Source organism: Periplaneta americana, chromosome 1 (genome assembly GCF_040183065.1).
Source record: "Periplaneta americana isolate PAMFEO1 chromosome 1, P.americana_PAMFEO1_priV1, whole genome shotgun sequence".
NCBI classification, from domain to species: Eukaryota; Metazoa; Arthropoda; class Insecta; order Blattodea; family Blattidae; genus Periplaneta; species Periplaneta americana.
The window spans coordinates 189,795,059-189,814,438 of NC_091117.1; the positions used below are offsets into that span (position 1 = coordinate 189,795,059).

The 19,380-nt window shown below is 35.2% G+C and overlaps 1 protein-coding gene across 3 annotated transcripts; it reads right to left on the reverse strand.

The window, feature by feature from the left end:
- Window positions 1–784: 784 nt before the first annotated feature.
- Nadk2 (NAD kinase 2, mitochondrial) lies at window positions 785–19,363 on the reverse strand. Of its 3 annotated transcripts, none has more exons than XM_069834174.1 (7): window positions 19,224–19,363; window positions 18,534–18,798; window positions 16,265–16,475; window positions 14,658–14,767; window positions 10,717–10,801; window positions 8,692–8,950; window positions 785–5,013 (listed from the first exon to the last, which is right to left on the reverse strand). In XM_069834174.1, the coding sequence occupies exons 1-7, from the start codon at window positions 19,336–19,338 to the stop codon at window positions 4,784–4,786; spliced, it is 1,275 nt and encodes a 424-aa protein (XP_069690275.1). In that variant the 5' UTR covers window positions 19,339–19,363; the 3' UTR covers window positions 785–4,783. The 3 variants fall into 3 exon arrangements, with proteins under 3 accessions (XP_069690275.1, XP_069690271.1, XP_069690283.1); XM_069834170.1 differs by having other exon boundaries at window positions 785–5,016; XM_069834182.1 differs by lacking the exon at window positions 19,224–19,363 and having other exon boundaries at window positions 785–5,016; window positions 18,534–19,085.
- Between the last annotated feature and the right edge of the window lie 17 nt (window positions 19,364–19,380).

Here is a 19,380-nt window from a genome sequence, read left to right on the forward strand (position 1 = left end):
TATTAGGAAAGCTGGGAAAGCTCATCACTACTGAACTGATAGCCTACGGGACACTTTAATTACTTTTATATTGTTATGGTTTAAAGTTTAAATATTTCAATACTCTTATGCTTAGGTCGTTCTTAAATTCTAGAGGCAAGAGTGTATGGACTGACGGGGCAAGCGGGTACTAATTTTAGTACAATATTCTGCTCCTTAACTACAGTGGACTGATACCGCCCGCAATACTATGGGCAGGCTATTCTTTCGTTTTACAGAACATCTCTCTTTTCACCACCCACAACCAATGACTTTCAAGTTCTAATGTTGTGAATAGCAAATAATTCATTATTGAAAATAACTTTTTTTTTTGTAAGTTTTGTGTACTAAAAGGATAATATCTATGTAATGCTTTCTGTGTTGTATCATAATGCTCAAAGTACGACATATAAATTATACATATTACTATTAGATAAAGCAAATATTTATTAACAATCATATTGATTGTTTGGTGATCACAAAGTCATTTTACACCCTGATATGACTAATTTGTTTTGTACAGGCGTTTCATTGTGATTTAGCTACTTTCAGTTAGGCCTATATTGTGTTTGGCACCATATTAATTGTTTCGTACAAGTGTTTCATTGTGTTTTAGTTACTTTTTGTTATTATTGTGTTTGGTATCAATGCAAACTAGAGTCCTGATTATGATTTTCATGCAGAATGCTTAACTTTCAGAAACATAACTGATAGTAAACACTACGAACAGACCTGTAAAAGGAAATAAATTTCATAACATAATGGACACATTTTACTTACTTATATTTCATAATTTCATTTACAGCATGATAAATTGCTAATATGCCTACAGTATTCTACAAGACCTGATTGTTTGTCATTACAGTGAAAGATCTAATACAAAAATTAACTTTTATGGAATATATCAGATATTATTTTACAAGTACAGAAATAATAGGTGAGCTGCTACCGATTTTGAACACATTATGTGAACCTTTAAATGAAGGTGCTCAACACCAATGAACATTTGTAAACTGTTTAAAATTATCAGACATAAAGTTACATTGCATCATGTATTATATCTACAAATAATCTATATTTCGGAAATGATTATTCCATATTATAAAAACGATAAAATTAACTATAGAAATTCCTTATGATATTCTGAATTGTTAAAATTAACTTACAAAAGAATAGTTGTACAATCACAATGTTACCACAGACTATAAATCACATTTACAAGTACAAAAGTAAGAAGAGAACGTAATGTTATGCTTTTAACTCTTTAAGGCAAAAAGATGATTTCTTAAATAATTATGTCTCCAGTAACTTTCACCGAAGTTTTTATTGCTTATTCTACAATACAGCCACAGAAAGTATGACTCTTGACAATTTTTATGGGGTTGAAATGGGAAAATACTATGGCAGCTATATAGCTTGATCTGTTAAAATAATTGATATGCTTTACTGTGGCAGCAACTCAGAGTTGTCTTGCTTCTGCATGAAATGCGTGCATATCAGTTGTTGCTATATAAGTTCATAAAGCAAGCATTTTCTCCACTGTAGGTATTTTTAAGGTAAATATGGTGTATATGTTACGACACTTTAGGATCCAGGATGCGTAATGTTTGAAACAAAAACTTGGCCATAAAGAGTTAAAAGAACAACGGGAAGCTATAAGGTGTTTATTATATGTTGCAAAAAGAATTCCAAAAAAGAAATATGTCTAAATATGACATCAAAGTATGAGTTTATGAATATATTTTGAGTATATTTTTCAGTGCCGTATGAAGGGGTTCCCTTTTGTCTATATGTTGAAATTGTGACTAAAAAGAGTAAAACTCATGGACAGGCCATGTTTTTGACAAATCATTGTCCATTATCATCACATTCACTATTAAAATCCTGTACAGTACGTTTAAACATTAAACAAGAAAAATCTGTATGATTTGAGGCTTTCTCGGCGTTGGTTCGCTAATATGTTTTTGCGGGATATCAGCCGAGTTAAAAGCCGATGCACACAGATCTGTTCCTGAATGCACTCAGCCTCCACCACCCTTCGCAGAGGAAGTCCGTCCTGACTAGTCTACTACATCGCACCATAGTCATATCCGATATCAACAACTTGCCTGCAGAAATGGACCATCTATGTAGAACACTACAACAAAACAACTACAGCTGGAGAGACATCAACAAAGCCCTTAAACAAGCTACCACGAGAAGAAACACAATAGACATAGACAGCAAGCAAGAACCGGCAATGAAAGCTTTCATTCCATTCTGCGGGAGCATCTCACACAAAATAAGCAGAATCCTCCAGAAGCTAAATATCAAAACCATACATAAACCACAGAGCAAAATCCGGAGTCATCTACGTCAGGTTAAAGACAGTCAGGGCCTAAGGACACCAGGGATTTACAAGATTCCATGTGAGTGCGGTGAAGTATACATAGGGCAGACTGGCCGCACAATAGAAGACAGAATCAAAGAGCATAAGAGGAACCTGAGGCTCTATTACCCAGAAAAATCTGCAGTGGCGCAACACAGCATAGAAAAGGGGCATAAAATACTGTTTGACCACACCAAGGTCATTAACAAATCAAGCCACTACTGGGATCGTACAATCAAGGAGGCCATAGAGATTAAGCTGGAGAAAAACAACTTTAACAGAGACGGTGGACTGCAGCTCAGTCAGGCATTGACATCAGCCTTGGACCAGCTTAGGCCCTCTTACAATCAAGGTCGCGAAGATCACGGACCGAGGACAGCAACCGATTCCAACCGGCGGAACAGGACTCGTCGCCAGCCAAACTTCACACAAGAATCCCGGGAGGGGCGGAGCTTACGAGGAATGATAATTCCCGGCCCCGGATTGGCCGATCCGCCAACCATTCCCGTATCACCTCAGACAGCCTAACATCTATATAACCCACGACTTTCTGTCCAGACACAACTTCCCTGAAGATGGCTGCAGAGATAGCAGTTGAAAGCTTGGAACATTCCAAAATTTTAACTCGGCTGATATCCCGCGAAAACATATTAGCGAAGAAAAATCTGGCATTGAGAAGAGTAGGCCTTAATAATGAAGTCAGATGGATCAAGTAAGAACTCAATTGAGCAAGGGCAAAAATTGCACATCATTTACGTAAATTAGTAGAAGTTACACAGCACTTTTTGAGCACACTAAATAATATAATATAATTCTGAAACCAGATTCATTTTAATACAGTTTCATCAGTAGCTGTTTCCTAAGACAGCATTGTAAAATCTACAATCATACAATTATAAATGATCGTTTATTGCACATATATAAACTTGTTACATTCGTTCAGTATGTGGTGTAACAATATGAGGAATTAAGACATGTTTTTACATTCAGGCTTTACTTCCTATCATGACAGAGATCAGCAAATGTCCTGGTGACATCAGCAGAAGTACATTTTAACGACTTCACACTGAAAGTTGAGTCATTAAAAAGCTACATAATTCCATGTTTGAAGTCTCATCAAATGCCAAAATTTGGGACAGTACTCTATTTTGCGACAATATTAAGGATTTATTTACGAAATATGGTAATTCTGGCTCTAATGGCCTGTATTATTTTCAATGTCATGAATACAGGTATCGAAGGATGTGGCAAATTGTCACGATAAAATACAAAATTATTTGAAACATTATTACTTTATGTCAATGTAAAAAAAAAAAAATGCACAGTTCCTATCCAACGAATCACCAACTCTGCAGAAATTTTCTTTTCAGAAACTTTAATATTTACCGAAGTCAAAATTATGAATATATAAAGTAAATTCAATTAAATTCTCTCTAATCAGTTTAACATTAAACCTTCCTGTCACAATATTCAAACTTTTGGTCAACAAAATAAGAATTATGTGTTTTTTTATTAAAAGAATTCTGTTTTATTGTACTTAATTTCAAGATAATGCACAAATTATTTGCATTGTCTATTTGTAAAGTACTTCAATTGTTTCATAGCGGAAGGAGGCACAAAATACACACAAGTTTTACATAATATTTTAAATACATCAACATTCTTATATTATATACTTATATAACCAATAAAGTAAAGAATATCTGGTACTGTTATGAACCAGTACTCCTTCTTACTTTAAGTTCGCATGTAAATGCACTTCTGCTACTTTGTACATCAAACAAGATACAAGTTTTCTCTGACCATTAGTATAAATATTGAATATAAACCCTGATTATCCCTCAGCTGACATATACAGATAGTAACTGTGTTCCCATCACCAATTTTTGTTTACATAATCTTCAAGGAAGCACGAAAATTTAATTTAAAAAAATTACAAATTCTTTTCTAAATTGTAACGTTTACTCCTAGCAACGATCTTATTAATATTTTAATGTGATAGCTCACAAAGAGATCAAACAAACACTTCTAGCTAAGACAAGAACACCATGAAAATTTTCTTTTATAGAAATACTTTTTAAGTGACGAGAAATGCATTAACCCCAGAGTCCAAAACACTATCTCTACACCCTCGAACTTCCAGTAAAATGACTAATTTCATTTCTTATAGAGGATTAAAGTTAAACTAGTTAAACTGTGAGCAGTTACTATAGGGTGGGATTCTTTTTAAGAGTTTCTTTATTTTTTGCATACACAGAAAATCCTGAGCTGGAAGATAAGTTCAAAGACTTGAGTGACTTTTTGAGAGCCTTGTTCTGGAATGAGGTTGCTCAGATGGAAAAGACCACAGTTCATAACCTGAACATCACAGTCAGAGACCAAGCCTAACATTTTTCACTATTCAGTCAATTTCACTGTCCGTAATGCATCACAGTCATGGACTTCCAGTGTTGCCGTTGTTCCTTCATTAAACTTGAAGAAAACGCCCCCATCCACAACCAATCCTCCATCAAAGCAGCGCGATTTAACTTCAATTCTATTGGCATAACCTCGAGGTTCGAGGCCTTTTGGGTCAGGCCACACTCCAGCTGAGATGAGATCTCGAATAGTGTAGCTCATCCGTTTGTCTTCTAATACAAGAATAAAAACAGATATCAACTTATTTTCACCAGAATTTCAGGTATAATGACAATAAAAAAAACCGTTTGATGTTTAAATTTAATCCCTGCATCCCCGTTTTGGGGAGTGGCCATTAAAATCTCCAATCAGGATTGTTTTTGGATGGATATTTATTATGTCCAGGCAAGGGTTGTTATTTGATGAATTATATATTACATTATATTATATTACATTACATATAAAAAAATAAATAATAAATATTTTTGATAATACATTCTCAAGGTAAAAAATGGAACTCTCTGCATCATAATCCACAGTTAATTCCCGATTTACCACGAAAATCGTCTGTAGCTGCATTTAGATTGGCAACGGGCCATGATTGTTTGGCCAAACATCTGCATAGAACTGGAATATATCAATCCCCTAACTGCCCATTGTGCAACTCAAACCAAGAAATGGATTTGGAACACCTCAAAATCTGTGCTTCAGTGGCTGACCATGATACTATCTTTGAAAAATATTGGAGTGCAAGAGGTCAAATGACTTTATTGTCAAACGCCTGGCATTAGAAAACAACAACAACATTATATATATTGTTATAAACCGGTTAGAAGTATGCCAAAACCAGGCTCTAAGGCATACACAGAATAACTGGAGCAGCAAAATCGACTCCAAACTCGGAAATGCAAATCTTAACTCAAAACCCTCCAATACATCCGAACTAGAAGAACAACCGTTAATTCAACATGAAAAAATGCCAAGATTACCAATAATAAAGTGGGAAAAACAACAATTATAACCAGCTAATTTAAAAACGCAAGAAAGCTTCCTATCAAAAGTTAAAAACATAAAAACAATCTAAAGAAAATATTATAATTAGAGAAAATCCTTTAATCCTTCAACCAATTAACACCACACTAGAATTAGAAGAATTAGTTACAAAATCTGAAACTTCTAAACCTGTATTGAAGGCTCTAGCAATGGAAGCTATAAAGAACAAGTACCCACCAGAAGAATGGTTACACATATACACAGATGGTCTACAGCAAATAGTAATTCAGGATCAGGAACTACATGTGAATTATTCTCATTTTATCAATCAGTTGGATATCACATAACAAGTTTTGAGGCAGAAATAACGGCCATTCATATTGTGTTACAACAGCTCTTCTACAGAATAAGTAAATTAAAAAAAAAATTGTCATACAGATTCTAAAATAACAATCTATGCACTTAACTCACATAAAATTATGTCAATCCAAATTCAGGAATACCACAAAATGATACAACAACTTCACAAGTTACAGAAAAAAATCCACTTGCAATGGATACCTGCACATTGTGGAATTGCTGGCAACGAAACTGCTGATCTTGCAAAAAATGGCTCCAAATTAATTCCAAGTAAAACTAAGAATTTATCTTTCATATCTATAAAAATACTAATTAAAAATAAATATAAAGACAAATATACAAGATTTATACACAAACAAGCTAAGGATAAAAAATGGAACATTTTAATCAATAAACCATTCCACAAACACCCTGTAAAATGGCAGTAGCAAAATTTAGACTAATTACAGAACATGATTATTTAGCGAAACATCTAAACAAATTAGGTATATATACGAATCCAAATTGTCCCCTGTGCAGCAAAGAAGAGAAAATAGCTGAAGAACATCTTTAAACCTGTGATGCACTGCCTGCTGGATCCATCACAGAGAGATACTGGAGAGCAAGAGCTAATGGCTTCATTGCCAGAGCCAAGCATTTGATAACAACAACATGTTTAAATTTTCCCCTTATTATCAACTTCAATATTAATAAAAGGAGAATACAGAAATTTTTTTCCTGCTGTCCCATTCTTATTTTCCCCACAATGCGCACGAATCCAATGATCCAACAAAATCAAATTACAATGTTCTGGAATTGAATAGCTGAGCGGAAAAATGTTGCAAACGATATTTTATTCCCTCTTTCAATGTTTTAATACAATCACATTGCAAGTAAGCTGTTTTATATTTTAGTGAACTCTGTTGGTTGAAAATGGAATGGTTGGACTGTAGAACCTAGGAGGCTATGGGAAAATGTTACAGGGCTGAGGATCAAGTATTTCTTTTTCTGTTCCTGTAAAATTTCAATTTGGCGCTTGTACTGTTTTTTCGCTCAGCTATTCAAATTGTCAAAAGCATAGAAAAAGAAAGAATTCTGAAGGTAACTTCAGAAATAAAAATTAGCAAATAAATCACTTCAGAAAATAAAAACACACACACACACAAGGATTCAACAAATAGGTTACCCTCTCCCTGCCATCCCTGATAGTCAATACATAACTCTGAAACATTGGCTGTTTCTGCATCTGGGGGAGGGAGGGGACGAATATTAAAATAGAGAACTTTGAAAATAATATTTTTCATTACAGTGCAAACGATGATGATGATGACGCCGATTATTATGATAATGATAACAATACAGTAAAGAATTTATAAAGTTAATCAGTGATTATACAAGTGTTGCATGTATCCAACAATGAAAAAAGATAACGAGACAGAATCGTGTTCAATATCAGATTTAATGGGCGCAAATTACATTTAGACTTGATGTGGTATGAACATCAAGTACATTAGCTTCTTAGTCTTTGGTACATCTCTGAATATTTAACATTGTTAATCCAATTCTGTTCATTTCAAAAGTTCTCATAACCTTACAGAAGTCTTCAAATGTTTTCATTAACGCTAGGATATTTTACTTCTCTTTCTATATTTTCTCATTTAATCATTGGGGACTCTGCATTGCAATGGACCTGAACTCTACAGTCTCATAGATTGGCAAAGACACTTCTTTGCAAGGAAAATACATGGTCAAGATATGACCAGAAAATTTCCTCTTGAGACATCTCATTAAGGAACATGTACAGCAACTCTACAATACAGGACTTCCAGTTCTACTTTCTCTCTAAAAGAAGCCAAGTTATAAATGTTTATTGGTATTAAAAATCTATCAACTTCAGATGAGTTTAAACAACCAGGATGATTATATTAAACGATACTGAGGTATATGCTACTGGAGCTAAATGACAGCTTTGAGCAGTATGGGAACAAGATAAATGCAAATAAGATGAAGACCATGGTTGCCGAAAGAAAAATAAAGAAGATAAACTTGCGAATTCTAAATGAGGCAGTAGAACAAGGGAACACCTTCAAATACTTGGGGTGTATTATAAGCAGTAACATGAGTTGCTGTCAGGAAGTCAAAGGAGCATCTTCTGCGGACCTCTGGAAAAAGAATTAAAGAAAAGACTAGTGAAGTGCCTTGTGTGAAGTGTGGCATTCTATGGGGCAGAAACATGGACATTACGACGAAGTGAAAAGAATACAGAATAAGAAATGAAGGTGTGTTGGAAAGAATAGGTGAAAAAAGAATGATGCTGAAGCTGATCAGGAAGAGAAAAAGGAATTGGCTGCGTCACTGGCTGGGAAGAAACTGCCTACTGAAGGATGCACTGAAAGGAATTGTGAATGGGAAAAAAGTTAGAGACATAAGAAGATATCAGATGATAGACAACATTAAGATATTTGTAACATATGTGGAGACTAAGAGAAAGGCAGAACATAGGAAAAACTGGGGAATGCTGGGTTTGCAGTGAAACTATGAATGAATGAATACAGTACATCAATTTGATAACTTACCACAGCTGAAGATGAGGCTTTTGTTGAACTCGTCAGTGACTTTCTTAACAAGCACTGAATCACTCTGTGAGGCTCCCAGTAGCTTCATAACCTCTGCCACGGACTGCTCTGTGATGCGGTTGATGCTGAGGTGCCACGACGTTGAGCCAGTGCCTGTGCTGACACACAGGCCTGAACTTTTCACTTTGGTCCACACCCCATTGTCCAGACTCAGACCGAAGTATGACACACGCGATGACAGACTCTCCCCCATGTACACCTTCACAACAGACATGACAGTCAGTTGCTCTGACTCCAACATTTCCAACTAAATAGTCAAAGCTATGATAGGCACACATAAGAGATGACAAATGAGGCGTTCAGAGCTAAAGTGGATTAAGTCACAAATTGTCATACATTGAGGTTAATTCATTTTCTGATTGTCTGAAGTTGGATCTTTTCCGAGCAGTAATAGATCAAGTCTTAATTTTCAAGCAATCGCCAGTAGGTGACACTAGTCACTTTTGGCTCAGATTATTTTGTTCACGATGTTCTGAGCCCTAGTGGATCAAGTCACCAAAGCGTTGCATCAATTAACATCACAATTGTTTATATTTTATAAATCTAGAATTTGAGAATGGAGCAATAAAATTATTGCTAGTGAAATTAGATAATCCACTAGAGCAGGTTAACTTTAAGTCCTATTATCTCAAAACTACGGCTCATGGACTTGATCCACTTTAGCTCTGAACACCTCAAATAATGATTTTCTTATTGATCCTTTCTTTTGATCTGCTTGGCTAGTGTTTGTCTTCAGCAAATATAAGATTCATATTCAATAAGATACATTTTATGAAATTAAGGACCTGTTTAACATATTCTTTCAAAATCACTAAATTTTACAGATGTATTATATCTCTGCCGGTGACTGAATGGCGAATTTCAAGTGGCTTATCTTAGTTATGGGCGTAAAAGTACTAAAAAGCAAACAAAAGATATCTGTATTATTACGATGTACCGAAATACATATGATATTTCCGTGCAGAAATTCTGCGTCATCATATGATGAAGGATGAGTGGAAGAGATAAAAATTCTCTCTGGTACCGGGATTTGAACCCGAGTTTTCAGGTCTATGTGCTGACGCTCTAGCCACTAAGCCACATCGGATTCCCATTCCGAAGTCGGATCGAATCCTCTCAGTTTAAGTTCCACTTCTTGGATTCCCTCTAGTGGCCTACCCTTATGCACTGCGTCATAGATGTATGACAGTGACACACTGTCCACACATGTGCAGAGGTGCACTTGTTACGAGTAACTAAGTGGCCGGGATCCGATGAGCATTGTGAGAGTCCAGCACCATCAATCTCTGTGGAAATGGGTAGGGAGAAGAGATTTGGCATTAAGTAGGATATGCTATTATGTTGTTGGCACTGACTACTCAGAAAACACCAGTGTTATTATACAAATCTGGCTTTCAGGTAGTAGCTCCCTGTAAAGCAGGTTTGAATAATTTCAAGGAAAAATTGTTCCGGGGCCGGGTATTGATCCCAGAACCCTTCGCGTATCGCGCGAACGCTCTACAATTTTTCCTTGAAATTATTCAAACCTGCTTTACAGGGAGCTACTACCTGAAAGCCAGATTTGTATAATACATTCGTTACTGGAGGTACGTTAACAGAAAGCCACAATTTAAGTCACACAAGTATTTGTGTGCACTCATAGTTCTCTGGCGTCTTGTCAGCTCATTTGAGTCGTGTGGATACAAAGGGAAAATTGTGACGGTGTCATGTATAGTTCCTGGGGTAGCTCAGTCGGAAGAGCGTTCGCGCGCTAAGTGAAGGGTCCCGGGATCGATACCCAGCCCCGGAACAATTTTTCCTTGAAATTATTCAAACCAGTGTTATTGCAGGCATCTGTGCAAATTGAATGTTCTGATAGCAATCTTCAGTAATAATGATGACTTAAGACACCTTATCAAAATCATATAATGTTCAAGGCCTGCTCTTGTGTATTACAACGTGCAGTATCAGGATGTTGAGACTTACCTCATTGAGAGCAAGAACTGGAACTATTTCAGATGTCACATTCTCTGTTGCTGTAGGCATAGAGTCCTCCTTCCTCTCGATATCACTGCAGAAAAATTAAGATTAGAGAGGTGTGGGTGCAAAAAAAAAAAAAACACACACACACACACACTCGCAAAATTCGCGCCCACAGGCTAATGTCTTGTTAATCCAGGATGAAAATGGAGACAAAAATGTCAGTGACGAAATTTCATCCGAAGAATTTTTAATTGCACAATTGAGTAACACTGCACAACATAGAATGCCTTAATAGTCTACTGTTATGCAATGTTTATTGTATTTATCTTTGTAACTAACAAATAATAAATTAAGAAATGGATAATAAACAACTAATTTATTACGAAGTTATGAAGGAACATAATTTGTACTTTACAGAAAGATTGAGGAAACACTATGAAGGTGGTTTGCACATGAATGATTAGTTTTAAAACACTGTACGGATAACTTGAACTAGGACCACAGAAGTAACATTTATTTGCAAAATATAGTGCTGCCATTAAAGATTAGGCCTATTCGGACAAAATTTTGTCACTAATAGTTTCGACTCCATTTTCATTCCATGTACTTCAAGTGCGCGAATTTTGGGACATTCTGTATTGTACATATTAACACTTTTAATCTGTTTTCATCAGTTCAATCAGATCAGGCCCCTGCTAAACTCCAGAGAAAACTACAGAGCTTCCCAAAGATATGACAAAGGTGAATTGATGCATTTTTGACAGGAGAAAAAAGAGTACCCCAGTAAAAGCCTTTTAACAGCACAATATATATTCATTAAAAAAATTAAAACTGAACTTACTGAAAATTGAACCTCAGTGTTTCTTGTGCAAAATCGATACATTAACTATTCAGGTGAAGTTATCATCTAATAAATATTTAATTAGACATATTAAGGTACTAATTGTTTTTTAGTAGGTTATTTTACGATGCTTTATCAACATTTTAGGTTATTTAGCATCTGAATGGGATGAAGGTGATAATGCCGGTAAAATGAGTCCGAGGTCCAGCACCGAAAGTTACCCAGCATTTGCTCATATTGATTTGAGGGAAAACCCTGGAAAACACCTCAACCAGGTAACTTGTTCCGACCGGGAATCGAACCCGGGCCACCTGGTTTCGCGGCCAGACTCGCTAGCCGTTACTCCACAGGTGTGGACTTTCTAATTGGTGCCTTTGCATTTTGATGTAATGTGTGTTTAATTGCACATACTTCACTGAATTAAGTTCTAATTATTGCTTTATGTTTACGATAGTTTTCTTATTTTTCACATGTAAAATATGTAGAATGAGTCATAAGGGTGTTTAAAAACCTCGTGTGCATGCATTTTCTTAGATACAAAATACGAACCAGAGTGTCGCAAGTTGTTCTTTATTGAAATAAGTTAATGGTTAAAATTAAGTTTCAATTAATGATTATTTCGAAGTGTCATATCAGAATATTTAAATACATTTATGCTCGACCATGCCGAAATGTAGTAATTATACACCTGGTAGCAGCCCTTTAATGGACCTCATTAAAGTACAAAAGTACACCTATTCATTAAAGTTCAGGTGTTCCACCAATCAGAAAACACCATTGTAGCAATACGAAAGCGCAAGTATCAATTATTCTCGGATATGCAATCGAAAGACAACTAGTGAAACATCACGGAGGCTGGAAAACCAATACTGTCGCAGAAGGTTATGTTCTGTTATTATAATAATTAGCGTTAATTGTAAATAATATTCAAATAAATTCAATTTGTCATCTCGTTTTTCAATGTCTAAATCAATTTCAAGGTTATATCAAGATTAATGTTTATTTTACTCTCTAGATTATATCAAGGTCAATGACATTTGTTTCTCGGAAAAAATCAATACTTTCGCGTCTGCGCACACCTCACAATTTACGAGATATTGCACAAGGTCAGTTCCGCTCCCCAGTCAGATAAGAATAACATGAATACTTATGAATAATTTCAAGTTAGAAATATGGTCGAGCATAAAAAGTCGTATGAAACTTGCCTATAATGGTAATTAAGACGCTCGTATGAAAAACATACTCGCATCTTATATTACTACCATTATAGGCTCGTTGCATAATGTACTATTATAAAATGGGCTTAAAATTAATTTTTTCATCCTCCATGTATGTATGTCTGAGCACAATACACAAAAGATTGACGAATTTGTTTGTTTACATCACGACATCCTCAGATCATTTGACATCTATTTTGCACACGTTCCCATGGGTTTCTTTATTGCTTACAGGTGTTTCATAAACATTTGGTGGACTGATGATCCTGACAGTGAAGGCCACCACATCTCATCCATTGCTCAGGGCACTGTTCCTCAAGAGGACATCTGACGTAACAGATAAGTGTGCTGGGGCTCATATTGCATTTACCAATTTTTCTCTCTCCCCCTTTCTGGTGTATCAATGGTCTGTTTATGTGTGCAGTCCTTTTCTCGTAACCTGTTGGGTGGATATCTTTATATGCAATATTGCAAGTCACCTCACATGGGAATAATACACATGAATTATAATTATTACTACAGAAACAAAGAAATTTTATTTGAAAATGATTAGTGCTGTCGATCAATCAAAATATTTAATCAATTAACTATTTGAATTTATCGATTAATTGAGTTTTGATCGATTTGAAAAAATGTTTTAATATAGTGTAAGACACAAATATTGTTAAATTTAACTTGTGTTCGGTGATAAGTAGAAGTTTTAAATGTTGTAGGCCTATATCTGTATATATTGCATCGTTATATTACAAAACAACTATTTTAATTACTTACTAACATATTTATTATGAGGCTTATAATTTATTGTGTCAATATCTCCGGGAATTTTTGAGACAAACATAAATAACAAAAAGTATGAAGACTCACCTAGTTAATACTGCTTCACCTATGATTTTAAACATGTGAGTGAATTCACATGCTCCGAATTAAGTGCCGCTCTACGTTTAGTAACAATGTTTCCTGCATCACTCAACACGAAAAAACTTTTTTTGTCATGCACTTCTCCACGATCGTTCAATTTAAATCCAAACGTTTCACCGAGTTTAAATCTCAAATTCTCATATGACATAATGGAGTTTACATTTTCACAGACCACAGAAAACTGATTTTGTTTTTTCTTTATCAAACTAAACACACAACAGTCATATACAAACTCAGTACAGAAACTGCAAGCACCTGCAAAAGTACAGCAGTCGAAACAGAAGACTGGCCCCTATTGCAATCCGAATTACCAGATTTTAGAAAAAGAAGAAGATAGTTAGGCTCTCACTTGCACACAGTGTAGACATGATTATTTTGTAAGGAATGAGGGAGACGAATCCCAGAAAAGTATGTATTTCATATGCTAGGAAGATGAGCTGACAACAAGGTGGAAATTTTCTTCGAAAACCATAAAACTTAATAAGGGTTTCGCATTGTGTTTCAACTTTCAATAGAGGTAGACTAGGTCACTGTCCTCATATCTCAATCTCTTTCTGAAGTGTTTCTGCAAAGATTTTTCCCTACGCTACCTGGTTTAGAAAATAACAATACTATTGTGCTTTTAAGTAAGCCATCTCCGAGAGAGAAATATTGTCGGAATTTTTAATATGAGTTTGTATTAACAAAATAATAATTAATATCAACTACAACCGATTAATTTTAACTGACTCGATTATTCGAGTAATCTTACAACAGAAATTGATCGATTAATCGATTAGATTAATCGATTAAATCCCGCAACACTAAAAATGATACATAATGGTGATTTACTGGATTTAATAACTTCTAGCAATTTTCTTATTGCTGTTACTAAATTTATAAAGCAAATACTGCATTGCAAATTCGATTAAATAAAAGCGAACATGGAAAAGAAAATGTTCACAAAAGAAGATTACAGTTCTGCCAACCTGTATGATGGGCTGATGACATGTTCATGCAGTTCAATTGGTGTGGAACATAAGTTTTCTCCGTGCAGTGTGATTCTGATTCTACTGCGAAACAGCCACTCAAATTCACCCTAGGAAAAGAAGAGAAGAGAACACAATGCTGTTATCATATTAAAGTCATGTCGTTTATTCATAAACATCACATCATAATTATCACATAAACATAATAATCATCACTATCTATACTGGCCTATAGTATGATATGATATGATATATTTCGTCACAGCACTTCTTTACATGTAATGGTGTACCTCACATTTCTTGTATCCGGTGCCACCATTAACATATTATTACAATAACACATAATTTGCAGTACACGTCTACACCAATACTCCCAATTACACTACGTACCTTTTTTCTTATTTGGTCAAACTCCCCTTCAGTATTTCTCCTATATTTCATTTGCTATTCTCTATTTGTTCCTTAATCCTAATATATCTAATATTCCATACTACTTTCACACCCCCTTTATCCCCCAACTACTATTCATTAAAATCTCCATTTCAATTTATCTCTATAAATTATCATATTGTTCAGCACCCATACATTTAATTATTTGTCCTATTTGTTCTTTGACCTTTTCTCCTATCTTTCTCTTATATTCATTTACTGTTCCAACGTTCAAATGTTAGTACTAATTTTATGCTGTCACTTGTTCACTTCTCTTAACCCTTTCTCACTATTTTCTCTCATTCCTATTTGCGCTCACTTTCACTTTCTCACTATTCTGCTTACACTTAATCCATTGTCACTATTCACACTTCCTATAAATAGCCTACTTATATTTTATTCTACACGTCTGCTTATACACTTTCTCTCTCCCCTATACTTCTCGATCTTTTCCAGTTTCGCTTTATTTACACTTTTTGATCACATCCACAATTTTTTTAAACGTATCAAATATACTGGCCTATAGTATACACGAGGATGATTCAAATAGTGGATAACAAGAGCTCCCAAGGGTGACAAATTGTCCCTCTTATTCGAATTTTCCACCAGGGCCGCAGCTTTATCATGCAGCTATTAGACAGCGCATATGTTGCATCAAACCCTCGCAATATCAGTTGTAAGGGGCTGCATGCTTGGAAACATGGTCAAACGTGAAGTGTGTAGTGTGATGTTTTTTGCATCTGAAGGGGACCTCACCAGTAGAAATTCGTCAACTTGTTGAGGTGTACAATGCGAATTGGCGCTTCTGGTGGGAGGTATTGGACCATCCTCCCTACAGCCCCAAACCATATCATTCCATACCGCTATTTCATTTTAATACTGGATTATGAGTACCAAATGTAAACAACTTTAACAACTGATAACTCAAATATTTTTCACTGAAGACCCTGGGTTCCCTATTTCATATTATTTGTCTACAACCCCTTTATAACCAGATAAATTTCTTCGGTTGAATTCTGAAACACCCTGTATAATTTAGTTCTTAACAGCATACAACATTTGATTTATTTTCTTCGTCCTCTCCTGCTTACATCTAATAGCAAGAATGGTAACTACTAAATCATCAATGATGCCATAAGTGAAGAGATAATTATTCCTAGAATGTATCCAGTACTCACCTTCAAGAGTTTATCAACTGCTTCTTTAATGTTTGCAGAATACTTGACAGGCAGGCAGAGATAGCCTTCTGAGCGGCTTGGGTCCGAGTTAAGGCCAACCACAGGTTTCTCATTCCCATGTACTCTACTAGCTGCCATTAGAAATGTGCCATCACCCCCTGTTGGGATTATTATGTCTGCCCAATCAATGTTGCTCTGTGTGTACTGAGACCTGTTTACAATTTACAATGCAGAAATGTCATTAGCAACTTGAGAATTTCTTACCTTACATTGTTGTCAGTTTTTTAGATACTTCTATCATTGTTGTTGTTTAGTCAACTGTCCGAAGACGGGTTTGAAACCCTTAAGTAACACTAATAAGGCTTCATTCATGAGGCAACTAGGCCAGGAGATAATGGAGTAGGGTGGCCAGTTCCTTTCCCCCTCCACTGCATACATCACCGATTAGCTACATATTCCACTAATCAGACTTCATATGCATACAACAATTATTCTTCCTCTAACATGGAATTCAGAGACAACATTGTGACTCAGCAAACCACCAATTTCTACATTTTAAGGGAAATATAAATTTTAAATATTTATAATATATATATATATATATAGGCCTATACACAAATAACCCTGCAGATTTTCAGAGCAAATAGCTCATGTTGTAACAAAAAAGTGTAATACCATATTGGTGGAAAGTTCATGGTTTTCTCAGAAAAAATGTTCCCCCCCCCCAAATGTTTAACATGCTCCTATTCGGAAAATACTGCGAGTAGAATCGTGATTTTTGTCCATATCGATAGGAAATCTAATAAAGAATAATTTATCCCTCTGATATATTTTAATAGCATGGATGGTTCGTGTAAATTTAATTTAGAAGCCACTAACTGATGTGACCAGAAAGAGAGATGGGAAGTAGTTCACTAAGGCAGACAGATCTGAGTACACTGACCTCTTACATCTGTATTACGAGAAGAAAGAGAGGTGTTTTAGAGTCGATGTTGGCAGAATGCTGTATGAAACGAAAGTAATTTGTCAAATGGAATGCATTACTTGGATATGATTGCTATCTTTAATTATTTATATTTATGTTTTATGATTTAACTGTCACGTAGACCATGGTAAACTATACTGCTACAGTTAGTTTGTGGTTTGTTTCATTTATTGTTTGGCATTATTGAGAACTGAATGAGAGATTATTATTGTTTTGACTTATTAACTTACTGATTAACAATAATTTCTTTACTGTGTTAATATTATAAAAAATATCTGGCCAACTAGTTTCGAGGTGGTGTCCCTCATTGTCCGAAGCCTTGTGAGGTCTAGCGCTTTCTTCTGGTTTCTTGTTGTGGTGGGGTATGTTCATGATTGTGTCGAAAAGGGTGTGTGTTTTGAAATTCAGTTGGGTGTTCAGGATGTGCTGTGGATGGGTTTTTGTATGTTTGTAAATTTCATATTGTTGTAAAGTGTCAAGTTTCTGGTTTTTTGGCTCGATGTGTAGTATTTTCATGTCAGTGTCTATGTTGCTGAGTTATGATTGGAGTTTGTGTGATGTGTTCTGCATAGGTTGAATTGTTGTGTGGTTTGGTTATGGCTGTGTAACATATTTGAAATTATCTTTCAGTCTGTCCAATGTAGAAGTCGTTGCAACTAAGTTATTGCATGATAGTTTGTATACTTACACCTGTTAAGTTGTATTTGTTTGTGTGTCTTGTCCGTGTGTTAAGATGTTTTTGTTGTGTGTTCTGTATGCAATGTTGTACTTTAGTTTCTTGAAAGATTATGCAATCTTGTATGTGTTCTTGTCCTCATATATTAGTGTGATGTAGTTGTTTTGTTCTTATGTTTATGTTGCGTTTTCTTGTTTGCATTTAGTCTTTCTTATGATGTTGTCTATTATATTGGGGTTGCATCCATTTTCCTGTACTGTGTATTTCATCATTGAACATTTGTGATATAGTGCACTGTGCAGTTAGACTGAGAACATTACTCTTTGCATTAAAACCAAGTCATGTTTATATGAGAGTAATGCAGTGTGATAATGTTGTGCTGCAAGGTATTTCATGATAGAATGTGACTACCTACTAAAAGATATGTTCCAAAAAAATCTTGTTATACCTACATTTATTATTTCAATTTCCATTTGGCAAGTGATTTTTGTCGCAATATGGCAGGCCTATAGGCTATATAGGTACTCAAAATTGCACATATACTAAAATTATTTATTATTAAGTACATAAAAGTATGATAAGTTGTATAAAATATCTGTTTTTCTTACCTATTCACAGTTCTTGTTTCTATTCCACAGTCATTCAAAGTTTTCATAACTTTGTGTTCAAATTCCTTATGTAAATTGTGATGCTGGAGCAATACGTCATAGTCAAAACACTGTTTTCTAAGAGCAGCTTCCCGTTTTGAAGTACTGAGGTCAGGATATCGCAGGCATTCTAGTTCATAACGTGTCATTTTTGACACTAGGAGAGCACGCTTCAGGCAGAACTTTGGTGCTGGAGAACAGTGGCGTTGGCCACACATGAAGGATGCTGACATGGAATTACAGTTTTGTGATGGATTATATATTATATATATGTTATATAAAATTAGTATATCTTAACTGTTTGGAAACGTTTAACGTTTTAAAAACTTCCAATTACGACACACCAATAGAACATAACCTCAATGAAAACATATGTTGGCGTATTATAAATTCAACAGGAAATAGTATTTAATTGGAACTAAACAACAAAATCTAATCCAAAAAAGGAATAACACGGCATTAGCGTACTATTACATATTAAAAATATTTCTGACTCAGTCTACACCACAGCCATCTAAATTGCACACGCATTGAGCCACGTGCTTCAGGTGTTAACGAACGTCAATCTGTCAAGCAAACGTTCAGATTATAACACAGGCTGTGGGCAATACATTTCAGCAGCTAAATAAGTAACTCATACATTTTTCTTACCAACAAAAATGTTCCTTGAGAATATTTGGAATGTTAAAATGTTTCGTATCATGCTATTGCCTGTCATCTCTGTATAAAATAAAGTATTATAAGCATATTGTATCGAAAGTCTCATTACACTTTAGCCCACAGTTATTCAACATTACCAACTGGTGAT

Excerpts from the sequence above, each read along its gene's own strand:
- Nadk2 (XM_069834170.1), bottom strand. The coding sequence starts at position 19,338 with ATGAGACTTTCGATACAATATGCTTATAATACTTTATTTTATACAGAG. Across the intron at positions 16,476-18,533 it reads GAAACAAGAACTGTGAATAG|GTCTCAGTACACACAGAGCA; the intron begins GTAAGAAAAACA and ends AATTGTAAACAG. Across the intron at positions 10,802-14,657 it reads GTCATCAGCCCATCATACAG|TGATATCGAGAGGAAGGAGG; the intron begins GTTGGCAGAACT and ends ATTTTTCTGCAG.